The sequence below is a fragment of the Eufriesea mexicana genome, unplaced genomic scaffold (assembly GCF_001483705.2).
Source record: "Eufriesea mexicana isolate 0111107269 unplaced genomic scaffold, ASM148370v2 scaffold124, whole genome shotgun sequence".
In the NCBI taxonomy this organism is placed as follows: Eukaryota; Metazoa; Arthropoda; class Insecta; order Hymenoptera; family Apidae; genus Eufriesea; species Eufriesea mexicana.
The window spans coordinates 754,350-772,056 of record NW_016908357.1 but is presented as its reverse complement, the minus strand read 5'-3'; the positions used below and the strand labels follow the sequence as shown (position 1 = coordinate 772,056).

The 17,707-nt window shown below is 44.8% G+C and overlaps 1 protein-coding gene across 1 annotated transcript; it reads left to right on the top strand.

Moving 5' to 3' along the window:
* Positions 1-606: 606 nt before the first annotated feature.
* LOC108555384 (uncharacterized) lies at positions 607-16,815 on the top strand. Its single transcript, XM_017911012.1, has 14 exons — positions 607-742; positions 911-1,044; positions 1,130-1,370; positions 1,509-1,628; positions 2,259-2,473; positions 6,557-6,766; positions 7,613-7,856; positions 8,356-8,630; positions 8,702-9,023; positions 9,093-9,563; positions 10,530-10,660; positions 15,739-15,890; positions 16,001-16,263; positions 16,535-16,815. Exons 1-14 carry the CDS (start codon positions 607-609, stop codon positions 16,813-16,815), a joined length of 3,195 nt encoding a protein of 1,064 aa, XP_017766501.1.
* Positions 16,816-17,707: the final 892 nt, after the last annotated feature.

Sequence of the window (17,707 nt, the reverse complement as noted above, 5' to 3'; positions counted from 1 at the left end):
CATTTCAGGTAAAGGCTGGAAAGATCGATTGTTCGTTGCGATTTATCGCGTTTCGTCGTTTCTTGTTTAACTCCCTGTTTCCCATTACGGTCCTGGCTGATTCAGGGAATTAACCCTTTGCACTCGACGACTTTCTCGTTGCAGAAAAATTGTAATTTGAAGATTTTCTGTCATAGAGGCGAGGATATTTTTGAAATGATAAATGAGAAATCAGTTGGCTGATTCAGGGAATTAACCCTTTGCACTCGACGACTTTCTCGTTGCAGAAAAATTGTAATTCGAAGATTTTCTGTCATAGAGGCGAGGATATTTTTAAAATGGTAAATGAGAAATCAGATGCAAATTAAGACATAGAATTATTTTTCTTCGACATTCCACACATCGTTAGGTAATTTTAAATTTGATATATTAATTAACGTCGATCTTTAGAATTTGAATAAATGGTAACTGAGAGTCACCTCTCGAGTGGAAAGAGTTAATTGTACCCACCAATGCAGTTTTTCTCGTATGGTGTTTCCTGTGCTTCGTCTTTCAGTTGAAAATCGTAGATTGTTCCCCAGTTTTGTATATCGATTTAACGCAAATGATTCTTTTTTTGCAGACAGAATGGGTTGTGCACCTAGCGGACAATCGTGCAAGAAGGGAGGCATTCGTTTAATGACCACGAAGCTTGCTTTCACCAAGGGTCAGCTGAACAACCTGAACACATATTTCCGCAAACTGGTCGACGAGGCTCAGAATGGTGAATGTTAACGAGCTTCTTGATAAATCAAACTCTTTGATTCGGCGAACAATGGAGAGACTACGTCCGCGGAGGCGTTGGGAACAACAAAGATATCGAATTCAAGAGCCAATTGTAAGCTGTCGAAATTTTCGCAGTCGAATTTTCAATCGAATGGATTTGTTACAGATTTCTCGAATATTTATGCGATCGAAGCTACCGTAGAAAGATTGGTTCAACGTTTAATGCAAGGCGCTGGTAATCTCGACCGAAACTTCTCGTCAATGTTCCTCGTTTCACTGAACGAGCCTCGACGAATAAAGGTAACGAGACGTGTTATCCGAAATTGCTGGAGTCGTAACGATAACGTTAAGCCGAGAAACATCTTTTACCCCTTTTTCTCCTCAGCAACTGAGATTTGAATATCTGCTGCGGATAGATGCATTGTCAACTCCGGGCGTAGGTCCTAGGCAGGAACTTTCTGGAGTGTGCGTCGAGGAAGATGCCTCTCTGCCAGGCTTTATTCGGCTGAAGATGCTCGGCGCTGGAGCGGAAGTCTGGCGGGAGTATATGGATGTTGCAGGGAGATTGAGGAGAGATCTTGTAAAAGCCAAATTAGCAAATTTATTGGCCACAGCTATTAAACAAGGTATTTCATACTTAACGAACTATTTAGGGGATAATTCTAATCGCGGTACATAGTTGGTCGAGTTGTTTCTGGAATGTGGAACAGAATCTCGTGTTTTGAACGGATTGAAGAGCGAAAAATGTTGATTTACTGTTTCAGATACTGTGGATCCGGTAGATGATAGAATTTCTGTCTCGCCTGGTCAAGTAGTCGATGCTGAGATTCTCGACAAACTACTGAAGCAACCGGAACACTGTAGAATATTCTACGGACCAGGTAATGTCTCAATATAAATATCGTTGTTAATTAAGAACGATAATAGCGGACGAGAAATTTTTGCCACGAATGGCATTAAAATTTCGAAATGTTTCACCTCGAAGCATTACCGTGAATTTGTCTACGCAGTTAGCAACAGCGTAAACAAGAATGAAATGTTCGCAGGGTCGTTATTATCTACCCCAATTTCCGATTTTATACCTTCCGTGCTCTTCTTATCGACGTAATATTTTTGTGTCTCGGTTTCACGCGTGTCCCTGAACTTTTTCCCAACCATTCCCTTGCTTTCCTTTCATCCTCCTTTTCATCCTTAGTCCTTTGTACCTGTTATCTTCTCTTTGTACTAAATAACCGATGCACGAGGCAACTTGGTAATTCGATATACTGGGCGTTCAATAAATCAGGACAAGGCGCTCGAGCAAAGTTGCTTAATAACGACTGTAGGGGATTTAGAATAACGAGCGCCTACCAAGTATACTCAGTTTCCGTGCAACCGTATTAAGGAGCATCTAGTAAATCAAGTCGCGCCGTGTCCTCCGTGAAACAATAACCGTGGTTAACGATGCGATTTTTAATAATGCTGTCTAAATAACGCCAAGATCGTGACATTATTTCTAGCCGTTTCGGACGGACCATTACCGGAACCAAGGAATCATCGTATGGCCATGATCGAAGATAACAGAGGAATTCTGCTGAGAATCGAGTTGGACGGATTTAATGCTCGCGAAGTTGAGGTCAGACTGTTAATCGGTATCGGAGTTTCATTGTGGCCCAGTTTAGCCGACTATCCCCAACGAATACCTCTTTATCACTGCGATGCTCTTCTTCACTACACTGCAGCGCAAAGTGTAAGTATCTGTAAGAAACGATCGAATGCAATACAATGTCAATTAGCATGCCTTTCGAATCTATTCCTACCGCGTACCGATCGATCCCGATCTGTTCATTCATCAGCCTTCGGATTCGTTATCGGTAGTCCGGTACTTGTTCCACTCTAGTTCGTATACACGAAAGTATTGAAAATTCAAGTTTATCGACTCGCGTATTACGCATGCGTTTTGTAATTAGAGCATTGATTATTCTCGTTGTATCGTTCGTAGATAAACGATTATTAAAAAGCAATATTGTAACAGCAAAGGGGACTATTACACTGTTCGACACGAATTTTAATGTGTAATATCCATTATGTAATTGTTGTAGAGTTCACTTTCCTGAAAACAAATCCGTAATCGAAATTGCTCCATCATCCTCGGTTTTCGAAAATTGCGAGGTTTCCTACAAACACACGATTTTTTGGATAAATGATATAAAACAATACAACATAAAAAGTAAGGACGTCAGTAGGTTCATTCTTCTCTTAAAAATTAGGTGAGAGTATTTCGAATTTATCAATGTCTATTATTGTTTATATGCGTTTCTAAATAATTATAATTGGTCATTAAAATTACAAAATAAGCCACGGAATGTACTTTCTATACGTTATTCTTACATTTTTACAAAAAGTTCTTTGTCCGACACAAATTTGTTACACAGTATCGTATTCTGTAAGCTTTTCTGAAGAAGAAGACAGAGGAGACAGTTCTCAATTCAATTAAATCTAGAAAATATTCGTCGGTGACGCGTATAGAGGGTTCTACCGCCACCCAGCCATTGCTTGTTTCTCTAGCCTCGACAGAGCCGAAGCTACGCGTAACCGAGTTCAAAAGAAACATTGAAAATTTACAAGAGATAGGAAATATCTCAAACTTTGTGCGTAGCTCTTAGCTTGGTATCGTTTCCCAAAGATTTTTCTGTGAAAAACGATACCAATTACCAGGTCTCACCACGTGGAGGTGGCTACGCATCGAGGCCCGGACATGCGCCCTAGTGGCGCAACCTACTGGTGCTATCCGTATTAAAGGTAGCCTAATCTAACTTGGAGCGAATTAAGTTAAAATGACTCTACTGACACTATCATATTTCGTGCATACAAAGGGGATTTCGATTCGGTATACTAAAATTGTCGCGACACTAAGATATATCATTTCTCATAAAAATAAGAAATCAAATATAAAAGACGCGAGCAAGTGAAAATTCGCGACGCGCACGAACGAGTTCGCGATTATTCGAAAGACCGACTAGCCTACGCAACGTACTCCCGTGCACAAGCCAACTCCACGCCTCAGCACCCTCCCGATCGGGCCTTGCCCACCCTGCCATCGCCGACCTCGCCATGGCTTACTCGATGATCTAAGGCAGCTAACGAACCAGTGAAACACCCAGAGGCAATCCGAGGGTCCTACGCGAGGCCTAACAGTCGGAATCACGCGCATGCTCCATACCCCGGCTCTATGCAAACATAACCACATAGCCACCAAGTGCTAGAGGGGCAGGCAGGCACGCTCTTGCAATGATTCCGACTGCAGGGCCCATCCCCCGGTCGTGTGCACGGATTGGCACCCAGGACGACTAAGGTCGACGGACCCCCGTATTACTCCAGATGCCTCACCAACCCGAGAGCCACCAGAGATCCCGATGCATGACGAGATTGACAGTGGCAGAAATGAGTGTCGGAGACGAGTCGTGAGAATGACTTACGAGGCGTGGAGTTGACGAGTACACGGAAAGTACGTGCGTAGGCTAGTCCGTACTTAAGAACAATCGCGATTATCGCGAGAACAATTGTGTTCTATTTGGCAAACGAGAGGGATAAGAAATGTGTATATTCGCTCCAAGTTAGGTAGCTTACCTTTGTACGAATAGCGCGCACATGAAACTTAGCCTAGTGATCTACCTTATGATTACTTAGGTCTACTTAGGTCTAAACGCGCGCATCCTAAAATGAAAATATATATAAACCTGAAATGAAACGGATTAGTAAGAGAAAACAATATAAATATAAACCACAAAGGAAAACCAAACGGATCGATCAACCCCACGATGAGACATGAACAAGCCAACGATGAGATATAAACAAACTAACGACGAGACATTCGAATATTATACGAAATATTTGAATGCTCGAATAAAAATAAAATCTGACAAAAAAATAATTAAAATCTGAAATGAATCGGATTAGTAAAGACAAACAACAGAAAAATCGAGAGAGCAACCCAACGATGAGAAATAAAGAAGCCAACGATGAGACATAAATAACCCAACGATGGGACACTCGAATATTATACGAAATATTCAAAATGTCAAATAAAAATAAATAGAAACGAAGAAATAACATCTGAAATAAAGAAAAATAATTAAAATCTGGAAAAACAAAAAATTATTAAAACCTGGAAAAAAAATAATTAAGAGCTGAAAACAAAAAAAAAAAAATGATTAGTAAATTATTTAGGGGGGTGGAGTGTAGGTGGGGTGGCTAGCCCCAACCTCACTTCGAACCCACCCCCTTCGCGCACACGAAAAATTTAGATGTTACACTCCCGAAGTCGAACTGACAAATGAGTTATGCTGCGTCGCGTCGCCCCTTATATAGCCGCCGATCGGCCGAGTTCCCCCACCCCGATCGAAAATTTTTCAACTTTACCGATTCCATTATTTATTATTTTTCCGCCTTAACAGCTGATAATTTATTAATTTTTTCATTGTTATTATAAATACACGTTGCGTGCAATTTGTTAGTAACAATATTAATTTGTTATTAACAATCGGTGTAATAATTTATAAGCTTTTTGTAAATTATAGGTATATTTTAACACGCGTTTGCGTTAAAAGTTCTAGTAATACCTGGTAATTTATTAATTTTTTCACTTTTATTATAAATTCACGGGGTAAACAATTTATTATTAACAATATTTATTGGTTATTAATAATAAATTTGGTAATTTATAAACAAGTTTTATAAGCTAAAACTATATTCACACTTCTATAGTACAAATTTGCATGCTATGTATAAGTACGTCAAAATATTTTTATTTCCTCTATCTTTGGCTGAAACGAAAAATCCATTCTCATCTTAAAAGTGTGGTGGGTGTTAATTCTTTAACAACTTTCTATTAAACCCCATGATAAGGAGATCGAGCCAGTTGCATAGGGTTAATCTAGCATTAATCCTGTACATATATTTTGCCTTTTTAGAAAAACTCACATTTTCCAAGAACTTTCTGAAAATTTGTTGGACAGTGTTATCCATTGATAGCGTGAGACGATGAAAAGAGCCATGCATTTTTAACCATAAAGAAACGCAATGGGTAATAAAAACATCGACTTTCTTGAATGAGGTGCCCCAAGTGTACTTGTTTCCAATATGCAGCATTGGATGCCTTTCACGCGAACAGTCTCGAGAGCTTTCGTAAAATTCTGTTTCACACTTTTCATCGGAACTGCCATTCTCGCGATAAGTATTGCGTTCCGCAACAAGCTGGCACTTTTTTTTTTTTTATTATGCTTGTATTCCAACGATCTATTCCTTCGCGTGTGCCGCGATGCGTGTCGAGTGCATAGCTCGCGCAATACGGTACACAAACGATGCGCGCTTGCTTCGTGTAAACGAGAATTGCTTGAAACATCGATTTGCATGAGGTCCGCAAGGTAAATCCTTGGTTGGTCGAAGTTATTAGCGATTCAACCGTTTCGCTGGTAAATTAAATTAATGAACGAGATACCGGCATATCGTTTTGGTCCGCGAATCCCTTTTGACTCCGCGAACATAACAGAGTCAGCAACCATTTAAGTGAATTAACTCGTTTGCTGGCGTCACTTTATGCAATTGATGCATTAATGGAAAAGCAAAGGCAAATGAGTTTTTCCAAGTACACGCATTGCAATTCCTGCTCGAGTTTTCAAGAGAGAGAGAGAAAGAGAGAGAGAGTGATACAGACAGAGATGGAGCGAGAGTGAGAGGGAGAGATTTGATTCTGACTAGGCAATCTCCATATTCTTGCCTAAATGGACAGATTCGTTTGTTTCACGTCATCTGTTTGTTGCTACTGTTCTAGGGCATGTACGCTGTGGCTGTTGGTCCGTATTCCGGTGCACGTTGCAAGAACCGAGCAACTCTCTGGAGAGTACGTGTTCCGGCAGCCGAGAAAATTATGAGTCAACACTATGCCGTCGACAGTGTACCAGCCCTGACGGAATCCGTGCTCCTGGAAATTTTGTACGAGCTGCGAGAAGGGCGATCTATGAATTTACCGGCGAAACCAAAGGTGAGTCTTTAAGATGCTTTGGCAAATTTCTCGTTGAAAATCGCGCTACTGTTTTTTCGTAGTTTTTGCACAGAGATTCGAGATATTTCGAGATACGTCGCGTGCCATATCTGCAATCTTATTTCTCGTCGGATTTGCGACAGATATACGCTTTCTCCCGATGGATTTTATTTGAACAACTCAGTCGGGTGTATCGTTTGTTTCCTTTTCCGAGCGTCACTGACGACGACGACGACAACGACGACAGTCGCCTTAGAGATATTCCGGAAAGCTCGGCCTGTTCCTTTTGACGTTTTCATCTATGAGAATATTAGGTGCATTTCATAGCTTTGCACGTCGCGCAGGGGAACAACGGCTGATTTCGCGCGACACCTCGACAATAGTTCAACGCGCATCTAGTCGGTGCATCGTATCTGCACACAGGTGCGCTTGCATTCGCGCGATCTCCAATTCTTTGGCCTATTTCTGAAATACGAATCACCCCAGCTTCCGCACGAACCAACGCTTTTTTCCTTACCTTTTCCCAATGGCACGTCTTCTCCGTGACACAGATGTCGCACCTCGGGGTTCAAGCTGAAAACCTATTTTCCTCCGCCACTCCATTCTGCGCCGAACTATTTAATAAAAACGTAGTTACCTTGGATTTTATAATAATTCATCCGCTCCTTTGAAGCTGCTGTAACCGAACATGCAACGTCGATGAATACGTAATGAGAAAAGTTGAATCGATTTTTAAAGTTCGCATCTCTTTCTCCTACCCTCGGCCCCAGATTAATTGTTCTACTTCGAGCCGATCGTCCTTGCGAAAATTCTATTTGCCAAGAAATACGAATGAAATTTACTTAGGTAGCACGGAAACGTGGTCCTCCGTCGCCGGATCGTTTACGAGTAGTTTCCAGACATATCCTGAGAACCGTGCACCGGTGGTCTTTGGAAAGGGCAGGACCGGATCCTCTGACGAGCTGGGCGCCCGATACTCTTTCGTGTCATGTTCTATTAGCGTTGGACGAGTTAGTCGCCGCTCTGAAATGCCAGAACCTGAGGTGTTACTTTCATCCGCGTTGCAACGTGATGCTACAATGCGTGAGAGGTAATTCAGTTTGCATGAAAAAAAGTGTGTTAGAAGAATGGAGCCGGTGTTGTTTTCGTCGAGCTCGCTCTATCCAATCTCTGATTTCTTTTTCCTCCTATTTTTCATACGACAATCAATATCTCGACGACACGCGCGGCGCGATCGTCTGGTTTCCATGGAAATTCTTAATTAATGATGATACCGACGTGTACCATTATTGTGGACGTTGAATGTATCGGCAATTTGTATGCATTCATAAGCCGTTCGACGATACACTTCGATCGTATCACGGTTTTTCAACGCGTTTCGCTTGCCGACCTCTGGTCTATTCGCGACATGCTTGCCACGCTGAACAATGCATGTCATTTAATCGCAGCGCGATTTAATTAAGAGCGAAGATTTACCAGCATGCCTGGCTCGAATTAGTTTCATTCCGCGTTTCATAGTTTCAGCTAGTCGAAAGAAAGCCTCGCCATTTCCGCAGCTTATACGAGTTACGTGCCTTTGTTTTTCCAAGGTGGAATAGCATACCCCGAGGACTCTTACGTTTCCGATTGTCGATTGTTGGAGTCTTGCTTGGAAACGCTTCATCGTCGTTCTTTGTCCATGGCACGAGACGTGCCCGGGCCTTTGGATGTTATGGAGAGCGAGCTCATTGTCAGATGGCGGGACATCATGGCCTCGTTACCTAGAGGAACGACCAACGAGGATTACGGATATAGCCAGAGACAACTGGAATATTTTAGTATGATTCTGGAGCAAGTGCTGCGAATGAAAGACGCTTCGTTGCAGGTAGTACTAGGTTATACGCTGTTAGTTATAGCACGGTGTAACGGAGAAAGAATCGTTTTCTATGTCGACAGGATCACTCGGACAACTGCAGTTACTCGAATTTCCCGGAATTATCTTATTGCACCACGGACCAGGTGGAGAATCTGGTGTTTTTATTGAAACTAATTCTCACACAGGCCAAGAATCAGATTCACGCAATGGAAGTTCGTAAGATGCGCGCACACGATTGTCGCAAGGGATCGAAAAAGAGAAGGCGCTGCAACACGACGAGCCAGTTCGATTATTCCGTCGGACTTCTGATCGACGTTGTCAGAAGGGACAGAGAGACTGTCAACACGGACTTGGAAGCTTTTCCAATAATGGCTAAAATGCTTTTACAATGGCTATACTTTGGTAAGGAAATATTTGCTCATAAAATACGATGAACGTTCTTTCAATTTTCGGAGTGTTTTATTATTCAAGGCATGGACTATAATCGGAAGATCCTCGAGCCTATTCTGCGACCGTATCTGAATAACCTTTTTAACAGTCTTCACGAATACGGCTGGCACGCTACGTCTTGGAAGAAGAAGCAAGAGGTTTACTCTTGCGAGATGCAATCATTGTCGACGTTTTGTAAATCCGTGATAACCGAGCAAGTATCGCCTGCTAATGGAATCGTGGACAATCTATCTAAAGGCTGGCGTTGGGCAGAGGACATGACAAAGATGATCGAACGCTCGGGCAACTCTTTGCGCCTGATTTTTCTTCCCGGCGACAGGATAATCAAGTACAACCTAACTTTCGCAGAGAACAAAGGACTCAGTTCATTTTCCACGTGGAGCATGGCTAGAAACGTCAGCACGATCGCACGGAAGCGAAGTATAAATTCGAGGGCCAGCGAGCTATTCGATTCTCTCTCGAAATTGCAAGGGCAGTCGAGTGAAAATGAGGGTAAGGGGATACAAAGTGCTACTCCTTAATGCTCCATTGTGCTAATAAATTAGCGAACCGAGTAGCACAATAGCATAAGAAAGCTGTCGCGTTGCACACTTCCGTTTTACTCGCTGGAAACTTGTCACGTGGTAAGAACGTATCTCGGTAGAGGGTTCGAGTTTAGAGAATTAATTACATAGATTCGCAGCCACGATTCGCGAGTTTCCGTTTTCACGGGGAACTTCCAGTTTAGATTGTTGGAAAATATCGGTCTAAAGTTCCAACGACTAATAACACCTAGCGAAATTAATTATTACCGAGCTGCATACGGCGAGCACTTGGCATAGTCGCGCCGTGGACGGAAAAAAGCAATACCGCCGAGCACAGGTGAGAAAGTTGCCGTAAAATTTGTGGCGGCGTATCGCTCGACGGATTTTCATTTTCCTTGCAAAACGTTTCGCTCGTAAAATCGCGGAAAGATAGAAAACCGTATTAATCTGTGACGTTGTTCTCTCGATGAACGCTTTTAACGGGACTATGAAAGTTAAAACTGAAAGTTATCCGAGTGTTGGAGGCGAAATCGTAGCAACGGAATCCTTTCACCCGGCTTTCGAGGCTATCGAGTAAAATCCTTTTTCAACGGCAGCTCTATCTAGCCGTGATCGCGCATAGAATAAACGTGCCCGGCATTAAAAATTGAAGTGCTGTGTCGGTCGTGGAGCGAGACTAAACGCGCGGAAGAGACAAAGATTTACGTTGACGTCGCGAGAGAATATCATATAGTAGAGGGCACGTAAAATTCGAGCTGAAAATGCCGGGCGATAGATCAACCGTGTGCGGTTTGCGCTTTGCGTTTTAAATCAACGTCGCCATTCGGTGACGTAGGCAAATTTCTGGTCCACGTCTCGATGTTCGGTCACCGGATCACAGAATACGTAAGTTACGTACATGCAGAACGTGGCGCAAAATCAATATTTTCGTTAGGGGTTGCAGGACACACGGAATTGAGGGACGCCAGCCCTTTGACATATGTCGCGTCGATGAGTAGATCGCGTGCTCGACATCGTGGTCCTGGCGATTTGATCTCCGCCATGGTCTCCCTCGGCAAGTTCAGGGTGAGTTCTCAAACTTTCATACGATTCTGTCTCTTCTTTCTTTACATCTCTTCTCACATTCTCGCCACTTCTTTTTCCTCTCGTCGCCAGAACTTTTGCGTCTTGCTTTTTATTTCGACTCTACCTCGTTCCCATTCTACTTATTCTCCGACGTTTTTACGCGGCACGGTATCACGGTAAACATTTCAAGAGCAGTCGAAACTTCTGAACGAACTGTCGCAACGAGAGGAAGAGATGATCGAGCAACTTCCTCGCGTTTGTACACCTCCGACGGATTAACCGATCTCCCGTTCCAAACTCGTGCCACCACGCGTGTCACCGAATAGGAAATCCAAAGGATCGAGACTCTCTATGTTCCGCCTTGGTTACCTTGGTAAGTCGAACGTAAATCGGCGACCGGCGACAATTCCGATCGTTTTGACCAGTATATCATAGAACGACGCGGTCCAGGTTCGATGGCCGATTATTTGTCGAAGTAATTTCCGCGGCGAAACTTGCGTTCCCGGTCTTTGGCGACCCACTGTTTGCTCGGCTTGAAGTTTCGGCTCGGCTTTCATTCCGCGCGCAGCAGACGCGAGGCAGCTTAATTACACACAGTTCGCGCAGTTTCATTAGATTAGACGAGCACGGATTTCCGGTGCACGGAGGCAATTCCAGGACAGTAATTTCACCGGGGCGTCCGCCATGGGAACACGTTGGGACGACGTCGAACCGACGCGACGCCAGATTCTACGACAATAATATCGGGGGCGGAACTTGAAGGAGCTGCAGACTTCGTTGCTCGAGTTCCGCCATTTCCGATGATCCGCTTCTTCCCTAACGCGCGGCTCATTATCCTCTCGCTTGTATAATCGACTCGAAACCGATTTAATAGCTACCCTGATAACCGTATTAGACTCAGCTAGCTGCAACCGCCATCTTTACGCATTTGGGGTTCGTGAGAACGTTATAGAACCGGTCGTTAGTGCGTCTTTGTGCACAAACTTCGAGGCAAGAAAGGATCGAATCGAACTCGAATTTTCTTAAAGATAAAAGCAGCGAGGATCTCGAATATGTAGGATACCAAAAGAAATCGCGAATCGGCTATTGCCAACAAAAACAAATTGTAAACCGATCGATATCTTCTAGAAGCAAATCGAAAAGTTATTCTATATACCAAAATTAAGATGCACGGCTCCCCTACGGGGAGGTGAAGCGAAGATCAAGGAAATTATAAAAGCGTGGTCCTTGACAACCGAAACGGAGTCCTTAGAAATCAGTTGTGTCCAGCACAAGCGTGAGTCGCTTGGTGTTGGAAAGAGAGTTTTAAAAGAGTGCGTGTTTGTGTGTTTTCGTTATCTTGGTTTTCTGTCCCTAAGTTAAATCAGTTTACGAGTTTTGAGTTTGTGTTACTGTGTTCTTGTTCTTTCGTGAATTTTCGGTGTCTCAAGACCAGTTCTGCCATCCTACAAATATATCTTGAACACGTGCGACTCGTGACCGTGCGCGTATGTATAAGTGTACGACGAAGAAACGTTTATCTCCCTTCAGGAGACTTCTTTCTTGACAACGCGAATTAAACGTCGCTCACACGTCGCTGTTAAGAGACTGGGGGGCTCCCTCTTGTGTATCGCTCCTCTTCCCGTTCGCATAAATCTCCGACGAATATAAATTGACTTTTAATCGGTGCGCAAATAAGCGTTAATGGAACGTGTATATTAAATCACTCCCTTTATTAAATTTCGCACGCGAACCTTCGACCACGATTCGGTATCGATCGCGATTATCGCGGGTCGTACGAGTCGACGTTGACGGCGTCGAAGCCTCGCACCTTCTGTGCCCCGACGCGGTGCTCCCTTAATTTAAATAAAATAGCGTTTATTTCCCAGAGCGACTGCGCGCAGTGGCAATTGTTAATTAACGTGGAGAATAATTTGGCGAGGACGAGCGAGGAAAAAAACACGTCCGTGCAGGATGTCTGTGCTGGAGATTAAATTTGAAACGAGCGTAATCAAAGGGCTGGCTAAAAAGACGTTCGCTTTTTGCAGCTGGGTCCGCTTTTTAGTCCGCGTCAAAACGACTTCCGTTTTTCTTGCATTTTCGAGCGGCAGTTTGAAATCCGGTTTAATGCGTCGGGAAAGCCGGCGACGAGAAACTGCGAAGTGAAACCTCGGTTTACGGAGAGATCATAAAATCGGGCTGCGATGTTACTTCAAAGGATCGTGTTACCGTAATAACGACAAGAAGGCTGTTGCTACAACGATGCTCGTGCAGGTAGCGATGGGAACGATGCCCTCGCAAACGATATCGATAGTTTCGGTAAAAAGCTTGGTCGTGCGTGCTGCCTCGCGGCAACGCGATTACTTTTTCTCGCAAATAGCATGGATGGTTATCAAGGTATCGTGTTCTCCGCATCGCCTAAACTTGGCTTTCCTTGCGCTTCCAAACGCGATTACCTTTTAATTCGCGAACCTTTTCAGCGATATATATTTATCGGACATACGTTGGCGAATAATACCTTTTATTGGATAACAGAACGGTGGGAAAAATCGTATTAAATCGAAGTATTTCAGTGGTAACCGAATCAGCTCCATCGCTACAGGCAGAAGCTTCGTGTTTTCCTCGATGTCTTTCCCTATATCGAGCACCGGTGAAGAATAGAAAGGAGGAATTAAAAAACAGACAGACACCTGGTAAGGGAAGGCGGATAGAAATTCTGATCGCGTTAGAATTTCGTATGGAGAGATAATTCCGGATCCTTTGTCATATACCGATCCATCAAACGGGGAGTTTAATACGTCTTCGACGGTCTAATTTTCTCTGAGCTCCCACGAGAACTTCCGGCTAACCCGGGGGATAATTAGACAGAAGGCACTTTGCTCCGCTAGAAACAGATGAACGAAAGTCATGCAAATGCAGCGACACGATCCTGCACTTACGAGGAGCGAGGTTTTTTTGTTATCCGTTAGGAAAAATCGCCCCTTCCGCTCGTCTGCTTCCGTGTACTTTCTCGATGAGACTTCGCCTCGGGATCAAAGGGATTTTCCTAAAGGTTAGCGAGTCTCCGGAGGATCTTAAACGTATCAGCATTCGTGGGGCTGCGGAGGATCGAGTTAAACCAAACCTAATAGGTGTCAGCGAGTTCTCACGCGTTGGGTGGACGTTAGACCAATCCTGCCTGGTCGATATCCGTAAACCAGGGCAGACGAAATTCTTCGACAGACGTCTCGGGATCCTATTTTCCTCGACTAACGCTATTCACCGCGAAACTGTTCGATCCTCTTTTCTTCGGATGAAGTAACATCAGGCCAACCAAGTAACTCGGCGTACCCTTGATCGTAGCGGACGATTTTTCGGGTAAGCCCGTGTTTCTCTCTCTTTCCTCATTCCGTGAAATATCGCGCGGATTTTTTCCGTCGTCCTTCTCGAGCAGACGTGGGGTTGCGACGTTGAAGATTCGGGCAACGTTTCGGCGATAAGAGATTCCAACAATTTAGTGGATATTTCTGGTTCAAAAGTGGCCAGATCCGCAGCAACTACGACGAGACTTCCGTGTAAGATCAATAAAATCCTGCCCGATCCCTTCGTCGCGTACGAAACGGTGCAGTTAGAACGGAATTCTACTATAGAGAATCCGAGGTGGTTGCTACTTACCCGATTAACGTTCCCATCGTTTGAGGCATCGACGTCCGCAGCCATTCTCTCCAACAAAATAAACGACGCCCGATTCTCTCCTCGTCCCTCGCGAGAATCTAACGTTTTCGAAGCTTTTCAAAGTTCGCGACGCGACATGTCTTTCATCCTTCTACAGATCTTTCTAGCGACTGAATCGCTCCTTTTATTACTTCGTCGCGTAATAATAATTTCTATATCGACACGGCGGCGTTCTTATCACGCTGGATATTAAACTTCCTGCAGGAAGGACATTCTGGCGGCTCTTCCGGCCACTTTTCCGAGCAAATGAAACTTAAACGCGCGAAGGATCTTCACGAGAGAGAGTGGACTTTATCGAACTCGTACGTAATCGAAGTGAAACGAAAAGGCGTTATCGCATTTTTCGCTTTGTTTATTCGCAGTGGCGAAGAGAGCACCTCCTGGGTCGCGCGCTTCCATTTCAGTTAATTTCCGGTTGCGCGTGCTTCTGCCGCGGCGCAAAACCTTTTGGGAATGCGGCAGCGCTTCGACGAGGGTCGATCTAGAACGTTCTCGAGCAGAGTTTTGTTTCAGAAAGAAATCTCTCCTCGCTCGATCGATTCGAGCTTTCTATCTCGCCGACGAGTTCCCTCCGCGAATTTGCCGTGGAATTTCCGCGACCGTGACTGAGAAATTTTCATTCCGTTTGTCGTACCAATCAGTCCCGCGCGATATCGAGGCAGCTCTGCTCGCGGATCGCGGGTTTGTTTGCGAGAATCCTTGGAGTAGATTATGCCCGGGGCGTCAGCGATTCTTCCTATCTTCCAACCATTTCGCTGCGAATCGCTCGAACCCCCGATCTACGAAACTGTCTCGAAGATGGAATAAAAAGACGATTCTGGTCGTGTTCCTGGCACTCCGGATGTATGTATTTCCAGAGCCACTGAAGGCGAATAAAAAGGGAAAAAGTGGACACGTATTTACTTTCCCGAAGCGCCCTCGCGCGCTGTGCTCACCGAGCAGAGCTCTTGGCTCCTGCTCCGCGTCTCCGTCCTCCATGTGCCAACTAACTTTCTACTTAAAGAGCGACAGCCCGATTCACCGGGACCCCCTTATGCTTATGGAAAATGCGTTTTGCGCTTCGAAACTAAGTTTAATCCTAGCTGCCGCCGAACCCGATCTTACGCGCCGCTACCAGGCCTCCCTTTCGTTCGACCCTCGAATAAACGAGAGTTCCAGGCCGCCAGAGTTACCAAAGATTTAAGCAAGAACATTCTTTCTATTTAGCAACTTTACAGACTCTAGAGTATTTCGAATACCGTTCCAAAAACGGCCGGATAGTTTTTCCTTTTACATTACCAGACCTCTGCTACCCCTGCTTCTCCAAATATCCCCCCAGCCGGCTAGAATTAAAGCGCGGATCGGGCATGATGGAGTCTTAGAGCCAGAAACTTTTTCCTTCCCAGGTTCTGCAAGAAGTCGCCGCACTTTTGCCGCGGGAAGAGCAAATGGTCGTGCTGAACATGGTGCAGCGCGTGGCCAGAGAATCCTCTCGTCGTTCGAAAAAGACCAGCGGCACGTATACATCCAGCTCGCCGAGGCAGGTCTACAGACCAAGGTACGGTTTCCACTCCGAGAAGATCCTCGTTTTTAAAGAGCCGCTAATGGCTGCGGTTTCCTCCGGTTAGTCCCCTCGATGCATAATGGATACGTCTTTGTTCGCACCAGGCCAGAGTCGAATCTGCTGGATTCACCCCCGCAATTACCGTCAGGAGTTGGTGAACTGAGAATCATCGCGGAACATCAGAGACAGCTGGAAAGGGAGATACAAGAGATGCATGACACCTTGAGACGCAACGCGTTGATAAGACAACGCCCCTGCAACATCTGGGACTCGAATTCGTTGTCCTCTTGGAATTCTTCGATCGATTCTATCGCTGGAACGATCACCCTTAGGAGATATCGCGCTCCGATATGGGAGGCTATCAAAGGTTATTTTATCTGTACACTCTAGAAACGTGTTACGTCGCGATCGTCCTTTCGTGGACCGTCATATTTTCTTCCATCTTTTTTTGTTTTAAAAGTTTGTTACTTTATTTCCATTTACATTTTTTCGTTTCATTCGCTTTCTTCTCGATCTTTGATCGATCGCTTAATACGTAGCATAGGACGATTCGTCGCGAACGCAAGATTCGTTTTTTCGTGCGAACGGAAGCTGGTAATGGCGTGCAAACAATACGCGGATCGATTTTTCAATTTCAGGAAGTTCCCCGGCACGCTCTAGCCTGCGCACGGATGGTGATATCGAGAAAAATAAATTCGACGAGATGATCAGCCGGGAGGAGTCGCCGACATGGAGCACGCAGGACGCTCGAAGGAAGTTGGACTACTCCGGGTCGAAGAATGGAGATGAATTGCCATCTTGGGATACGCTCGAGGCGACTCTGAATAGAAGGCTGTGTAATTACGGCAACGCCCTGTCAGAATCCTTGGAAACGGATGAAAGTATTGGAAGAAACTGCGTGGCCAAGTCGCGAGAATGATTCCCTTGGAACAGTAGGCGCTACGAAGGGGAACGAATTTTTTCTCCTCGAGGCTCGAGCCCGTGGTGGAAATTGTTCGGAAGAAATGCCTTTATATTTTAGCGTATCGCGCATACGTTCGATACGATTCATCGACGAATACATCGCGTTTAAGATATATGTTCATCGATTCCGACACTTGGCCGACATTTTCGAGCTCTTGAAGCGGCCGTGAATAGCTCGCGACGCGACTTCGTGCGCTGTTGAAAGCGTCAAATAAATGTTTCCCTTGGAAGATATTTAGTAAGGGAGGTGGTATCGAGCTTTGCCGCGCTTGTTCAGCTCGTCGATGAAACTCGATGGAAACTTAATTCTCGCAGACAACGGGCAACTTCACGCTTCGAGAGAGTGCTCTCGTTGACTCGTAAGTATATAATGATTACGGAGAGAAGCCCTCGTAAAACTCGACAGAGCTATACGAGCATCCAGAGCATCGCCTTAAATTTTAATCTACGCCTGAGAACGATAGCGTTCTGTTCGGTCCTTTCTACTTTTCGTCCCGAGCCATCGTTAATTAACGAAAACCACCGGGTGCATGGAATCCTCGCAGGGCCCCGGGCCAACGTCGAGCGATTTCGGCAAATTCGACGAAAGTAAAATTTCCCCGCGAAACTGCCCTTCCTTGCCGTGCTTTCATCAATCTTCACCACCTACGGCTACTCCGTGACCGTACATTTTTATTAAGGATCCCCGGTACGACTCCGGCGCAAGGTTTCCGCTCGCAGAAGCCTTCCTGTGTACGCGGTCTCTTTCTCGGTTTCCATCTAACGTCCAAAGTTCCGAGTTCCTTAAATTGCGAAAAGATGTAACGTTGCTATATAGCGAGAAGCATTATCCGGTCGTGCAGCGTTTT

Coding starts and splice junctions, on each gene's coding strand:
- LOC108555384 (XM_017911012.1), top strand. CDS start 607: ATGGGTTGTGCACCTAGCGGACAATCGTGCAAGAAGGGAGGCATTCGT. Junction 1,045..1,129: donor ACGAGCCTCGACGAATAAAG/GTAACGAGACGT, acceptor TTTTCTCCTCAG/CAACTGAGATTTGAATATCT. Junction 10,661..15,738: donor TCTCCCTCGGCAAGTTCAGG/GTGAGTTCTCAA, acceptor TTTCCTTCCCAG/GTTCTGCAAGAAGTCGCCGC.